Source organism: Babylonia areolata, chromosome 6 (genome assembly GCF_041734735.1).
Source record: "Babylonia areolata isolate BAREFJ2019XMU chromosome 6, ASM4173473v1, whole genome shotgun sequence".
Taxonomy (NCBI): Eukaryota; Metazoa; Mollusca; class Gastropoda; order Neogastropoda; family Buccinidae; genus Babylonia; species Babylonia areolata.
This window is the reverse complement of record NC_134881.1, coordinates 26,777,159-26,792,274: the sequence shown is the minus strand read 5'-3', so window position 1 is coordinate 26,792,274 and position 15,116 is coordinate 26,777,159. Positions and strand designations below refer to the sequence as shown.

At 41.4% G+C, this 15,116-nt stretch overlaps 2 protein-coding genes across 2 annotated transcripts in view; both read right to left on the bottom strand.

Moving 5' to 3' along the window:
- LOC143282891 (uncharacterized) overlaps nt 1–9,880 on the bottom strand; it is a 56,722-nt gene extending 46,842 nt beyond the window's left edge. The window contains exons 1-6 of the mRNA XM_076588769.1: nt 9,735–9,880; nt 9,270–9,414; nt 7,997–8,086; nt 6,012–6,076; nt 2,482–2,654; nt 904–947 (exon numbers count right to left, since the gene is read on the bottom strand). Of these exons, the coding sequence (XP_076444884.1) occupies nt 904–947; nt 2,482–2,654; nt 6,012–6,076; nt 7,997–8,086; nt 9,270–9,414; nt 9,735–9,853 (636 nt within the window). The 5' untranslated portion in view covers nt 9,854–9,880. The remainder of the gene's footprint in view (nt 1–903; nt 948–2,481; nt 2,655–6,011; nt 6,077–7,996; nt 8,087–9,269; nt 9,415–9,734) is intronic.
- Nucleotides 9,881–10,164: 284 nt separating this feature from the next.
- On the bottom strand, nt 10,165–14,021 carry LOC143283481 (uncharacterized). Its single transcript, XM_076589722.1, has 4 exons — nt 13,779–14,021; nt 11,407–11,537; nt 10,332–10,450; nt 10,165–10,184 (listed from the first exon to the last, which is right to left on the bottom strand). Exons 1-4 carry the CDS (start codon nt 14,013–14,015, stop codon nt 10,165–10,167), a joined length of 507 nt encoding a protein of 168 aa, XP_076445837.1. The 5' UTR covers nt 14,016–14,021.
- Between the last annotated feature and the right edge of the window lie 1,095 nt (nt 14,022–15,116).

Sequence of the window (15,116 nt, the reverse complement as noted above, 5' to 3'; positions counted from 1 at the left end):
ACTGAAAGTAGAAGTGTGCTTCATTAAGAAAATCATAATAACAACACAAAACAGCAAGCATTAGTGAATTTTGAAAAATATCTAAGTTCAATCAGTTTAATACTGAAAGTGAAAAACAGCTACGTTCATAAAACCATGAAAACACACAACAATCTAAAGGTAATAACTGAACAAGCAATAAACAAAAATATGCAATGGTTTTGCATTTCTACAATTTTACAACAGCCATTTTGTTATTATACACATCACCATCTCTTTAGTTATTTGATTTTCACTGATAAATGGATGGTTCACTAATGACTTATTTGACAAACACTGACAAACGCAAAAGTAAGTTTGTAATCTAAAATCAGGCTCGGAGAATCTTGAACCTACAGGAGCTTAAAAAAAAATTCAACGGTTACATCATGACTGTGTAACACACTATCTGAATGCAGAATAGCTACCTATATATGTTCATAGTTAGTATAATTTCTAGATAAATCCACTACATAAAGCATCTGCACGATACTATGCATAATTCAAACACCATCAAAAATGCAAGGAAAAAACAACAACATATAAAGCATCCACCTAACGATAAGCATTTATATACAATGCAAACTCTGTCCAAAATTAAAGCAAAAAAAAAAAAAAAAAAAAAAGAAAAGAAATGGAACAGAAACAGAGACAGAGAAAGACAGACACAGAGAGAATTTGACAGAGAGGTCAAAGTGAAGCCTGCACCAATTAAAACCTGACTGATCAAGCTGAACAATCTTAAGCAATGATTGCTGAAGCTCTGCCATTACGAAAAGCACACCAAAGCATGCTGGGATAATCTGGCAGGAAAAGTGCCAAAAAAATAATAAAATATCTCCATTTCCCCCCTCCCCGTAATAAACCCCATGCCATGCTCCTTACCTGAGGCTGTGAGATCAGTGAAGACTGCTTGTTCTTGTTTTCTGCTGAACCCACAAACATGCAAGCAATAAATAATTCATTCTGAACAGTCATAAGTTAATTGTTTGAAAAAAACAAAACAAAAAAAAACAAAAAAAAAAAAAAAAATAGGAAAACACACAACCACAACCACAACAACACCTGAAAAAGAAAAGATCAAAATCACACAAATAAACAAGCATGCAGAACAAGTGACAACTTGGAAGCACTGTAAAACTTTCCTGTGGAGAAATTATGCTTGATCTATCCACAATCAAAAGAAGAGGAAGGTTGCAGAATGGTCAAAAAGCTCATCTGCCAATGCTGAGTCCATGAGGGTCTGGCTTTGAATCCTGCTCTTGCCCTTTCTCCCAGGTTTGACCGTGAAATCAAACTAAATGTCTAGTCATTTGGATGAGATGATAAACCGACGTCCTGTATGGAGCACACACTCAGCACACTGCAAAAGAACCCATGACAACATGAGTGTTGTCTTCTGGCAAAATTCTGTAGAAGAAATCCACTCTGATAGGTAAACAAATATAAGTGCACGTACTCAAGGCCTGACTTAGCACGTTGGGTTATGCTGCATCTGCTTAGCAGATGTGGTGCAGCGTATATGGATTTTTCTGAACGCAGTGACGCCTCCATGAGAAATTTAAACTGAAACAAAAACCAAGAAATCGTACTTTGATGCATTGTCTTGTCACAGTTTGTAATGTTTCTCACTTATTCAGACTTCCATGTTTTGATGGATAGTGTAACATACTGTAATATATTCTTATTTTTTAACTATTGTATTGTAAAGTGCTCAGCACAAACTTTATTCATTGATTGGGTGCTACATTAGTAAAGATTATTAACTGCTTGCATGACATGCTGCCAGTGTCGTTCAGCAGGGTGACTGTATCCTTGCTTGAAGACAAATTCCTTTTTCATTGATCTTCCATGCTTTAAATTCCAGACAGTGTATCACCCTTTTACTGCCTTTATCTTCATTATATCTTCTTTGGTTTCCCTTCCTTTTACTACCTTTGTCTTCTTTATCATATTGTTTTTTGTCATAAGTACACACACATGTGGCACAATATTATACTGCATAGAAAATAAGGAAAAATTTGAGCAATGTGCTCTCCCTGTGAAGAGCAGCCAAAATTTTAGTGATAGCTGTTGTGAAAAAGAGTAAAACAGTACAATACAAAAAGGAAATTCTGTTCCTTGTAACAACTACAACAAAACAAAACCAGTAAAGGTTGAAGAGCCATAGCCTTTCATGGACGTAGAAGCAGTGAATTCATATTCATGGAGTCTGGGGCTCAGTACAGGAAGGCAGGGCCCAATCCTCTCCTTCCAAAGCTTTTACCTTCCCTGACCCAAGTCAGGTATCCATTTAAACTTGGATGGAGTGAGCAAAGGACCTCTCCCAAAGGCACAACACCATGCCGAAACTAAGCTTCAAACTATGATCACCGGTAAACACCGGATCAGAAGTTCAATGCCTAACCAATTCTGCTACTCCCATCATAACTTAACATAAACATGAAGTAAACCCCTTCTCACTGGACTCTGCAGTCTGTGTGGATGGAGTGTCTGATGTCTTGGAGTGCTGATCCTTATCTTCCAGTGAAGACAAACTGCTCAACTTGGCGTCGAGCTTCACCCCCTCTTCCTTCTCTGCAGTTCTGGTGGTCATGTTGTGCGTCTGGTCACTGCTCATTTCTGACACTCTGCTTCTGCAACAAAATGCAAGGCACTGACCTCACTGGACTATTCAGATCTGCTGGCAAGACAGAGCCAGTAATGAAGAAGTATGCAAGTAAACAATAAGCAGCTAGCAGAAAAAGAGATATTCTAAAGACACTGGAGGTGTATCGGCCACATGCTCCACAAGCCTGCATCCAGTGTCACGAAGCAAGGCCTTGCCTAGAACATACTGGGGAAAAGGAAAAGAGGTTGTCCAAGATATACATGGTGCAGTGACCTGGAGACAGACATGAAGAGGACAGGCCGCACCTGGAGACAGCTGGTGTGACTGGCACAGGACCAGGATGGCTGGAGAGTACTTGTTGGCAGCCCATGTCCAAGACTGGGCAACACGAAGTGAGGTGACACCCCACTACTGTAGCCATCATTTCTCTAGAACAAGTTTTACTTCACATGTGAAGCCCAAACTGTTTTACCCCAAAGAGTACTTTTCAATAAACTGGGGCCCAGCACAGGATATCCAAAGTAAGTTGGAGCATTGATGTCAGCAATGTCCTGCATTTTTATGGTTTGATCCTTCCAAGGGAAAAAAATCTTTTAATCACCCACTTTTTGAGGATTGATAGGGCACTAGTGATCATGAGCACTACTCCTCTTACTGCAAAGAAACACAAACAAAACACACACACCCATACACACATACTAATTCAACCCACCATAAGGCTATGTTTGTGTCTAGGCAATTAAACCTGATCACAAATCACACATTCTAAAAGTGGGTAACACAATGTCCAGGCATCAACGCAGACAACAAACTTAACCTTCCAGTTTCAGATAACAAGTACTGAATGCCATCAGACTAAAATAAGATCAACACTCTTGCATACTTTATTCATTAAAAGACTATATATATGTGTGTGTGTGTGTGTGTGTATATATATATATATATATATATATATATATTATGAAAACATACAAAAAAGTACTAGCCCTGAGGTGATATGAGAAACTAAGAAATAATAATTTTCTGCAAATCTTAAAAACACCACAATAATCATGTACCTTGCTGTACACATATATACTTCATTCTTGACTTCCTCTCTTTCACCCTCCCCTGCTCCCCCCTCAATTACCCACCCACCTCCCCACCCTGATCAACCCAGCAACCATGCCCCCATTCCCACCATTTCTCCCCTCAACCCGAACCCCTCAAGAAAAAAAAAAGAAAACAGAAAAAAAAACCCTTCTCTACCCTCCAAGTAGCTTTCCTGACCTTATGTGGATTAATGCTGGAAATCACTCAGCACGTAACACGGACACAGAATAATAATGTTCCCCTGTCCTCTCCAAGACCCTCACAGGTGCAACAAACTCTACAGCAGACAAGCCAGCGAATCACACAAACACCAACGGCCCCCCCAACACCCCTCCACCCACCGCTCTCTCCCACCCCTCACTCAAAGAAGACAGACACTACAGTGTGTGCCGCAGGGAGATGAACAAGGCACAGCAAGGAACCATAAGCTGCCACTGGTCACCAAGCACTGCCCCAGGCCCCGACCTCACCTCACCTCACCCCACCCCACCCCCACCCATCATATCACCCACAACTACATACCACCTACCGAGCCCTCCCCCCCCCCCAACCCCCTCTCCTGAGGTCATGTGACAGTCAGCTTGAAACACTGGGGGTTGGGTTTAGAAAGTTAAATCCATGTCTGTTTTGCCAGGGCTGGGGGGAGGGGGTGGGGGTGGGAGGGAGGGGCGGGTCAAGGAGAAAGGGTGAAGGGTAGAAGTGTGGGGATTGGGGGTGTGGGGGGTGGGGGGTCGGGGGGTAAAGTCTCTGTGAATGGGCTCCCTGGGATGGAAAATCTTGTTACCACGGGCATGTCATACTTACAATATGGTTGAGTGAACTTGCAAAATGTCAAAGCCCAACCATGTGAATGTAATCATCAGAGAAAAAAGGAGAGAAAGAACCAAAATTGAGCCCCATCAGTTTTTTTCAGTTCCACTCTTTGCCTATGTTGATAAGTAGCTGTTCTTTTCTTTTACTGTTGTTTTTGTTGCTTTTACTTGTTTCATATTTTAATTCAAGGACTGTAATCAAGCACTTTTAACAACAACAATAAAATCTTATTCTCATTATCCACATCTTGAAAAGATAATACAATAACATACAAAGTATGCACATCTGTACATGCACAGACACAGACACACACACACACACATACACACACTCACTCACTCACACACACACACACACACACACACACACACTCACTTACACACACACACACACGCACACACACACACACACTCACTCACTCACACACACACATACACTCACTCACTCACACCACACACACACACACGGAAGGCAAGAGATTTCACACCCTGGACAGAGGAACCTTGAGGTCTGTGACCTCCACCAGTTTTCATACTAAAGGTAACTGGATTAAGACCTAATCATCCTCACCCTTGAACAATAACACAACCCCCAAGTACCTTGCCTGTTCAGCCCACTGCCTAATCTCCCTTGAAATGCCTGAGGCTGAGTAATAAAAACACTTGGGGTGGGGTGGTAGTGGGAGGGGGGGGAGGACAAAAAAACAACAACAAAAAAACACTGACCCAGAAAGCAACAAGCAAAAACAAATTTAGTCACACATACATCAGCAAGACATTGAGAGAGTGTGTTGCATGGGAGTAGCTGCAGAGTAAATGGGAAGGGGTACTGTTGGAGGGAGGGGGTGGGGTGGTTAGAAATAGTTTTTTTGGGGGGAGTTCAGTTGTTTGGGGTCAAGGGGGTTGCGAGGGCAGGAGTTAAAGGAGGGAAAAGGTGGAGAGTGGGGAGTAAGGACAAGAGGGATAACGCAGGGGAGGGAGGTGGGAGGTGTTTTTTTTCAGATGATGATGATGATGGTGATACAAAAACAGGTCCTGAAAGAACATGTAAGAACTCTTTGTCTATTGTAAGAGTGTACTGGGAAATACAGCTGTGATGTGACCTGACTGTAACCAATCACCTAAATGGGAATGAGTAGTCATCTGAAATTGTATCCTTACATGAAAGAAGAAAAAAAAAAGAAAAATGAAACAAGAGGCAAAGCTTTCATGGCTCACATTTGATCCCTGCTCACCAACAACAAAACCAAAAACAATGAGGGTGAAGGGAAGTGGGGGAGGGTAAAACCAGTACACACACAACCCTACAAATCAGGAGGGGGGGGGGGTGTTATTTAACTATATTTCCTGTTGACAGACAAAGTATTTCCAGAGAAAATGTATCTGCTAAAGTTTACCACAGACACACACATACATAAATATATATATGTTCCATTGTTATATACATGCACTCAGCAAGAAAAGAGTCAATAACTAACCTTTGCTCTGAGCTATTTTCACGTGTAAGGATGATGTCCTTGCTGGAGTCATCACCTCTTCGACGCTGTAACATCAGAAAGCAAATACAAATCCTTTTAGTTTGCTTCATAAGCATCCCACCACCCCCTCCAATCTGGTTTTCTTTTAAATCCATAAATAAATGAATATAAAAACTGCAAAACTATTTTAACAACTATTTTAATACTGCAGAGGCTGTTGTTCTTTGTAATTCTGTGGAGTGATGGCCTAGAGGTAACGCATCCACCTAGCAAGCAAGAGTGAGTGCAATCTGAGTGCGCTGGTTCGAATCACGGCTCAGCCGCCAATATTTTCTTCCCCTCCACTAGACCTTGAGTGGTGGTCTGGACGCTAGTCATTCGGATGAGATAATAAACCAAGGTCCCGTGTGCAGCATGCACTTAGTGCACATAAAAGAACCCACGGCAACAAAAGGGTTGTTCCTGGCAAAATTCTGTAGAAAAATCCACTTAGATAGGAAAAACAAATAAAACTGCACGCAGGAAAAAATACAAAAAAATGGGAGGTGCTGTAGTGTAGCGACAAGCTCTACCTGGGGAGAGCAGCCTGAATTTCACACAGAGAAATCTGTTGTGATAAAAAGATATACAAATACAAATACAAAAGTAAGGTACCCTTTCTGAACAGGACCCTTCTTTTAGTCTTCCTTCTTCTTGACTGACTGTTCACTCGCATGCTTGTCTACTGACAAGCAATGCTGTCAGAGCTATTTCAATCTGCAGATAGCGGAGTTACTGATTCTGTCACTCAGCAGTGTTAGTGGTAAATGCAGTCAGACAACCTATCTATTATTCCTTAGTCATTTAAAAAAACTTTTTTTTCATGGCAACATTCTCTCTCCATAGAATCAATCTATTTTTCCTTAGCGAAAACACTGTAACATTCTCCCTCCTTGAAGTCATTAAAAAGCTAAGGATCAATCACATGCTATGGGATCAATCTCATGCCAACGATCAATCACACGCTAAGAAAAAAGGAAAGCACCTTTTTTTATGACAACATTCTCCCTCCTTGAAATCATCAACAAGCTACAGATCATTCAAATGCTAGGGGACCAATCTCATGCTATGGATCAATAACATGCTAATGATCAATCTCATGTTAAGAATCAATCGAATGGTGTCAAGAGTACAGAAATTTGGCATGCCCACAGCAAGCACTGGCTTTGCTAGATACTGACTGTGCAGTTATCACTTATCAGTATTTTACATCTTCAAAAAAACAAAAAACAAACATAACTGATGTTAACAATTAAGTCTCTGACCCTTTGGCATGGTTTCTTCTAGTGAGAACTGATCAAACAGCATGGTCATTTCAAAATATGACAAGTCTGATTTTGGAAATTTACAACTTACAGTGGGTGAAGGCACCAAATCAACTTTATCTTTCTCTGAAGTGCTGAACAAGCTCATACTGCTATCACAAAACTAATGATGAGTTTGGACGTGACCACATATGCATACGGAAGAGAAAGTGATGAAAATGTCCTTGGAAAGGATCTATCATGTCAAACAAAAATAAAAGCTGAAAACTAAAGAAAACAAAACAAATTTAAAAAAAAAAAAAAAACTTCAAATAAACTGAAACCGAGGACTGTTCATTACCAGAAAAAACAATTCTGAAAACACTGGCAACTCAACAGCAAGTACTTGCTCCAGTTAAGTACCTTGAAAAAATAAATTTAAACAGCCATTTTCACAAGTTTCATCAATTTCTTTCAGATATAACAGTCCATATATTGTAACTTATATTTTGTTACATAAACACAAAAACCAACAACAACAGCAAAAAAACCCAGTGTTTCTGAAACTGCAGCATTACTCTCACATGGTGTGGTAATTTTAGTCAGGTGCCATAAAAACCAAGGAAGAAAAACTTGGTCTTTCTGAACTTCTCATCTGGACACACTCACAACCACATACACAGTCTATTTACAGTAACATACCTTGATTTGTTTCTTCTTCAGTTCTTCTAAAAGCTGCGGCATCTCAGAGTCTGAGTCTGCAAGATCTGCGTAGTCAAAGACTGTGTAGCCCTGTCCCACAGACAGACACACACAAAGGTCACTGTGATAAAATACAATGAGTGACTGCGGTGTTGTAATATATACATATATCTTTTTTACAAATCTTTTCTGACTGAGACACAGAACATTGTTACAAAATATAATATACTGCTTAATGACTGATTGCAGTGTTGTAGTTTTTTTTTTTTTTTTACAAACCTGTACTCTCAAGCATAAACACACATGCTCACAAGCACATACACACGCACACATACATATGTGTGCGCACACACATAAACACACATACATATATGCACACACACACACACATGTGCATGTACATATATCATATGTGAACACAAAACTTGATATAGTGTCTGTACGCATGGACATCATAAAATAGCCATAATGGTTTATAGAACATATACATGAATTTACATTGTCTACCTCCTGGTGTTTTTTGAAATAAAGCGACACACCCACCCCCAAAAAGCGAAGGTGAATGACTTAACTGCCTTGCGCTAACCACAACAGTTCACCCCAAATCAAGCACCTGTGGTGCACATTTTAGTAATAACCAAAATTCCTTCTTGGATAACCAGTTCCAGATAGGCAAGAACAACAATATTCTGGTTCCAATGGAACATTTGTTTTTGTTTCTACAGAAACAAAATATACTAATGCAATCATAGAAAACAATATTTTGAACACAAATGACAAAAATAGGATGTTAGGAGCCTGGTAGTAGTATGAACCCTGTCCTACTGAGTCAGGTTTTCTTGTAACTTGTTAGACTTTAAAATGGAGCCCAATTCCTTCTTCTTCTTCTTTTTTTTTTTCTTCTTTCCCCCCCCACCCCCCTAGGAATCTTCAAACTCAGTACACATAATAGAAGAATAAATACTGCTGTGGAAAAACAATGCTTTAAGCAGAAGGAAAAGAGGAAATAATCACCTGGAAAGAAATCAGTGACATAGGTTACAGGTGGTGTTGGTCTTTTGGCGGTGAACAACAACACTTGTAACCCATCAGAAAAAGGGTTGAGCTATTTTGATTGTCCACCCCATTCACACACATATGCATACACACACACACACACACACACACACAATCAGAAAAATGATTGAGCTATTCTGATTATCCATCCCACTCACACACAATCGCATACACACACACACACACACACACAAACATACACACACAGGGAACTTACAACTTGATCTCTCAGCTCCATGTCACACATGTGGTCGACCAGGATCTGACAGGCCTCCGTCTGACCCCAGTGAACCGCGGCATGCAGGGGGGTCCAGCCATCAGCATCCCGGGCATTGATGTCCACTCCAGTCTGAAGTAACACACTGAGAAAAAAAAAAAAAAAAAAACAAAAAAAAACCCAACTCTCAGCTGACCTTGCGTACATGTGTGTATGTGCGACTCTGTCCTTAGCTTGTGTCTCACAGGATACATTACAAACTGGCTACTTCCAGAAGTTTTAATGTCATAAACCATACTACACTAAAAAAAAAAACAACAACAAAAAACACTGCACACACACACACACACACACACACACAGAGTCCCGGCAGAATGTACACACACGCACACACAGTCACGGCAGATCGCACACACATGCACACACGCACACACACAATATAACAAACCCAAGTCCTGAACTCACTTCATAACGTCAATGTATCCCTTAGCGGCTGCGACATGCAGAGCCGTGGCCCCTGTCACAGGATGAACTTTGTCCTCCACCTTGTTGTTCAGCAGCCAGCTTTGAGCGTCGGCCATCATCACTTCTTCCTCCACTCTCCTTGCCGCTTCTGCATCCACACCTACACAAAGAAAGCTAACCCTTTGACTCCACACCTACGCAAAGAAAGCTAACCTTCTGAGTCCAAAAAGCTAGCCATATGTCTCCAGACCGTCATAAAGAAAGCTGACCCTCTGACTCCACACCTACACAAAGAAAGCTAACCCTCTGACTCCATACCCACACAAAGAAAGCTAACTCTGGCTCCACACCTACACAAAGAAAGCTAACCCTCTGACTCCATACCTACACAAAGTAAGCTAACTCTAGCTCCACACCTACACAAAGAAAGCTAACCCTCTGACTCCACACCTACACAAAAAAAGCTAACCCTCTGACTACACAACTACACAAAGAAAGCTAACTCTTCAACTCCACTTCACACCTACACAAAGAATAGTTTGCATATTTCTGTGTGTGTGTGTGTGTGTGTGTGCGCACACGCGCGTGTGCGCATACCTTTATTGTCCATTTCTTCCTGCAGAAGGTTCTTCATTTCCTTGTCTTCTGCAATATCAATCGCAAGGTCACCAGAAGTGTTGACAGCTTCCACATTTGCCCCTTGTTCCAGCAAGTATCTGCCACAGATTGCACAAAATCTTGAAGAAGCCAAGGATTCTGAACCCACAAAAAAAGAAACAAAATGATACCAACAATGTTATGACTTACAAGCATAAGTATGCAAGCACCTGTGTCTGGTAGTCCCATACTTTCCCAGCATCCCGGAACAAAGAACGCTATCATAGAGAGCGCTAGATTGCCAGAAGGCTTCCTCCCTCCATACACATATCAAAGCACAAATGAATTCTCTTTCGTAGCCTCAGTAGAATATACTACCTTGTAAGCTAGTTCTACATGAGTTGAGTTATTGTCTCTGTATATAGTGGGCACCAGCCAAACTAACTTTTTAGTATGGCCAGGGAGTGCAGAAAAAAATGTCAACTGAATGTCACTTTTAACCAGGAAAAGTCAGTTTTAACAATGTTCATGTTACACAGACAAATGTGTTTCCAATCACTCAAAACCTCAAACACTAATATACCATCAAACTTGGTTTCACTGGGTGTTTGAACAGAAATGTTGTTCAAGATTTTGCAATACTAAAACTGGCATGATGTTTCAGAATGTTTTGGACAGTAGCTGATACATCAAAACAGACAAAACAGACAGGCTGGGTGCCAGTGAAGAGTAGGGAGATGATTATTCTGCAGGTCAGTGTACAAACACAAATTATACACACAATACATGAATACTTAATTATCTCTAAAACAGAAATTGTTGACTTGTTTGCTGTCAAAAAGGCGACATGCATTTGCTCAACAAAACAACACACAGCCCAGATATGCTCTCACATTCCAATAAGAACACCCATTCATAGTAAACATATGCCTGACACAACAATGGTCACATATATATTATAACCCATGCTATGCTATGCCCAGTGATCTATCCAGACTGCTTAAAACAAAAAATGAATAGAAGTAAACAGATCATACACAAAATAAAATACGAGCCTCGTCAAAGAATTCCGTACCTGGCAATCTCGGTGTCACCAACGTGGGCAGTGCAGTGCAGCGCTGTCCATCCTTCATTGTCACACGCATCAATGTCTGCCTGCTCATTGACCAGGAACTCCACCATGTCAAAGTTGCCATCAAGGCAGGCCTGAAATCATCCCAAAAATGAGTTCCAGTTCCTGGTTCAAGGAGGCACCTAAGAGTGCGGGCTAATCTATATATAATGTGTATTATATACATTACACCATATCTGCTTTAAAAAAAAAATTAATTAAAAAAAAAAAAAAGAAGAAGAAGAGAAAAAAGGGAACTAATCCAATCTGAAACCAACAAGGACTTGTGTTGGCTAAGGGTGAGGAGTATGTGATCATGGTAATGACTACCCACAATAAATAAACAACAGATCTGATGTTAGATGCTCTACATATGCTCCAGCAACACCATGGTAAGTAAACCAATTATATCCAAATATCTAAGCTGATAATACTTTCACAATACTGTGATCTAATCAGTCATTGACAGCACTTCATAACATGAAAACAGACTCACGCATGGTTCCAAACCTGACCACACAAATTATTGGGACAACAACAACAAAACTACAAGAAATCACATCAACAACAACAAAATCAGTCATCCTGATATACATGCTTATAGTTGCAGAACATTCTGGAGTGGCACGTGGTCATCTGGTAAGTTGGTATTATTATGTATCATGGATGACACTCCAATTTGAGCCTACAGTTCGCTCAACTATGTGTAGAAGATTTTCAACATGATATCTGGACACTCAGTGCTCGCATACACTGATACTAGAGTAGTGATAGGCAACATTGTTCCACCTCCAAACATATTCGTAAACCACTGATAGGACTACTCCCGGTCTCTGACCAGCTGTAAACAGGTGCCCAAAGGGTTGCTACCTTGCCATGGTGGAGGGTGAGGGGGGCTTGTGTGCCTCAGGGACCCATAGAGCTATGTCGATGGGAGCTTAAATTCTCCTTGTAAGGCCACCTAAGGCAGACAGGTTGAAGGGTAGAGTCTTGAGTGTAATCCAGTAGTTCTCCAAGTAGGGGGGTGGGTACAGAGCTAACAACCAAGCTTTGTTAGGGAAACAGCATTAAAAGAAACCAACACCATTGTGTGTGATGAGCCTCCCTAGCCAAAAACAGGCAAGAGTGTGAGTTCTTTCTTGATGCTCTGCATGGCAGAAGGCATGATGGGCAGTAAATAAGAAAGACAGGACCACTACAAAATAATTATATCAAGAACCAGCTGAGCAAAGGTTGGAAACAATACTGGCAAAAAAAAAAGGTTTATTTGACTTTTCAGCCACTACGCATACAGTTTCTGGGTCTACTGAGTGGTGTGTGTGTGTGTGTGTGTGTGTGTGTGTGTGTGTGTGTGTGTGTGTACATGCACGCAGGTGTGTGTGTGTATCTGTACTTGTGTCTGTACCTCTGTGTGTGTGAGTGTGTACTTGCATGCAGGGGTGTGTGTGTATGTTTGGAAGGGAAACAACAGGAATGCTGAAATGTGATAATGTCTAACCTCACTTTCTTTTACCCAACTTATCATTGAAGCTGTTCAATCCTATTTTGAGAGGGTTGGGGGTGGAGGGGATGTCTTACACACACGCACACACACAAATGTACACACACATGTGCGCATTCACACACACACACACACATCCAGATCCACACTTTCATAAAGTTATAATAAAAAAAAAAAACCACTTGAAAATGAAGCAGAATTACTCAAACCATGGAAATGGCCCATAGGAAATTTGTTAGATCCTAGCTGGTCCCTCTGAGTCTGACTGACAGTCTAAATTGCTGTTAGAATTACCACTCTGCTATCATGTAAGATATATTGTGCTAGATCATTGAGACACATTGAGAACAAAACAGAAGTGAGGTTATCACCTTGTCAAACGGTTACACCACTGAAACTAAAAAAATATAAGTTCCTTCCTTCATAATAAGAAAAGGTTTTGTATATTTCATACTCCATTCATGATCACTAGCAATATTTTTCCATTCATGTTTTGCATTGCCCTCAAACTCAAAGCACAGCGCTATGTCAAGGCGACGACAGATTTCCAATAATCACCGAAAACACAAAATAACACCTCTTCTAACATAACAGCCAACAGTTATTCTGATTCTATACACACAGCAGTCAAATACTTCATGGAGAACGTCCGAATGAGTCGCTCTCGCTGTTTACAACAGACGGCGTTCATAGCGACACGAACAAACTTCACAAAATTTCCAAGCACGCGGGACCCGAACATCTGGGATCATTCGACACACGGAAATAATGCAAAAGACATTTTGTTTTCTGTTTAACAGGATGACAGATAAATTACCAATGTTTCAATCCTTACCAGATGAAGCCCACTGAGACCGTCCGCGTTGACAGTGTTTATGTCAACCCCCTTTTTTAATAACCTCTTCGCTGTGTCCTTGTCACCGCTGGAACAAGCAGCTGAAAAGACAAACACATCGTGAAAGTTCACATTGCTGGATGTAGCCTTGGGACTTATCGGTTCTTTGTTTGTCGCGGATATGAGCCATTCAGCTATCTGAAGTTTTCTTTTCTTTATACTTTCTATGCTTGCCATGTTTGGGCGGAGCGTCTACGCCATTGATTGCACATATATGGTCTGCGCCCTCTATAAGCCGGAAGCAGACGACACACCAACAGTGCTTGCTCTGAGCTGTAGTACAAACAGACGATATGAAATCATTCAGCACACTCGACAGTCATCCGTGCAACTTTTCCACTGACACAAATTCTCACACCCACACATGTGACTATCCATAGGCGAATATATCTTTTGGGTCAAGTCCGGAGTCTACGTTTGTCGGTTCCAATTTTAGTTTCAGTTTCATGAGTTCAAAGTGAAGGAGGCGTCAAAATGTGAGAATATGCGGACAGACAAAAAAACACCCCAAACAAGGCCGGTGACACTCACACACTGCACACACACACACACACACACACACACACACACACACACACACACACACATACACGCACTGTGACACTGACACACACAGACACACACACACACACACACACTCGCACACACACACACCGTGGCACACACACACACACACACACACACACCGGCACACACACACACACATACTGACACCACACACACACACACACACACACACACACAGATCGAGAGAGAGAGAGAGACTCGAGTGAGAATATACAGTCAGCTATATTGATTTTTATTCCGGCAGACTGTCCGGGGGAAATGATAAGGCATATGCGTATATTGATGCAATCTCCCATGCATGTGATTCTGTTAGTAATCCCATTGCCCCTCTTCCGCTCACGCCACCACCACCACCACCCTCCCCTCGCCGACCGTAATTCCTTAAGCTGTCTCGGTGAGACTCAGTTGATTACTACTGACTCACTATAATACTATTCTTCGAGTGGGTTCCAATAACATACGTTCATCTCAGTGCAAGCATTTCGGTGGTAAAAATCCCTTCCATTCATACATATCACAGAGAGAGCTGAGAGAGAGAGAGAGAGAGAGGGGGGGGGGGGGGAGAGACTGAGAGAGGGAGCTGGGGAGAAAGAGAGAGAGAAACTGAGGGACTGAATGGAAAAGGAGCCGGTGTAACAGGCCGAAACCTATCCCTGGCTGGTTCTTACCCCGGGTAGGAAGTAGCCTAGGCCATTTCTTACCCTTCCTGGC

Excerpts from the sequence above, each read along its gene's own strand:
- LOC143283481 (XM_076589722.1), bottom strand. The coding sequence starts at position 14,015 with ATGGCAAGCATAGAAAGTATAAAGAAAAGAAAACTTCAGATAGCTGAA. Across the intron at positions 11,538-13,778 it reads GTCTCAGTGGGCTTCATCTG|GCCTGCCTTGATGGCAACTT; the intron begins GTAAGGATTGAA and ends GGATGATTTCAG. Across the intron at positions 10,451-11,406 it reads GGTGACACCGAGATTGCCAG|ATACTTGCTGGAACAAGGGG; the intron begins GTACGGAATTCT and ends AATCTGTGGCAG.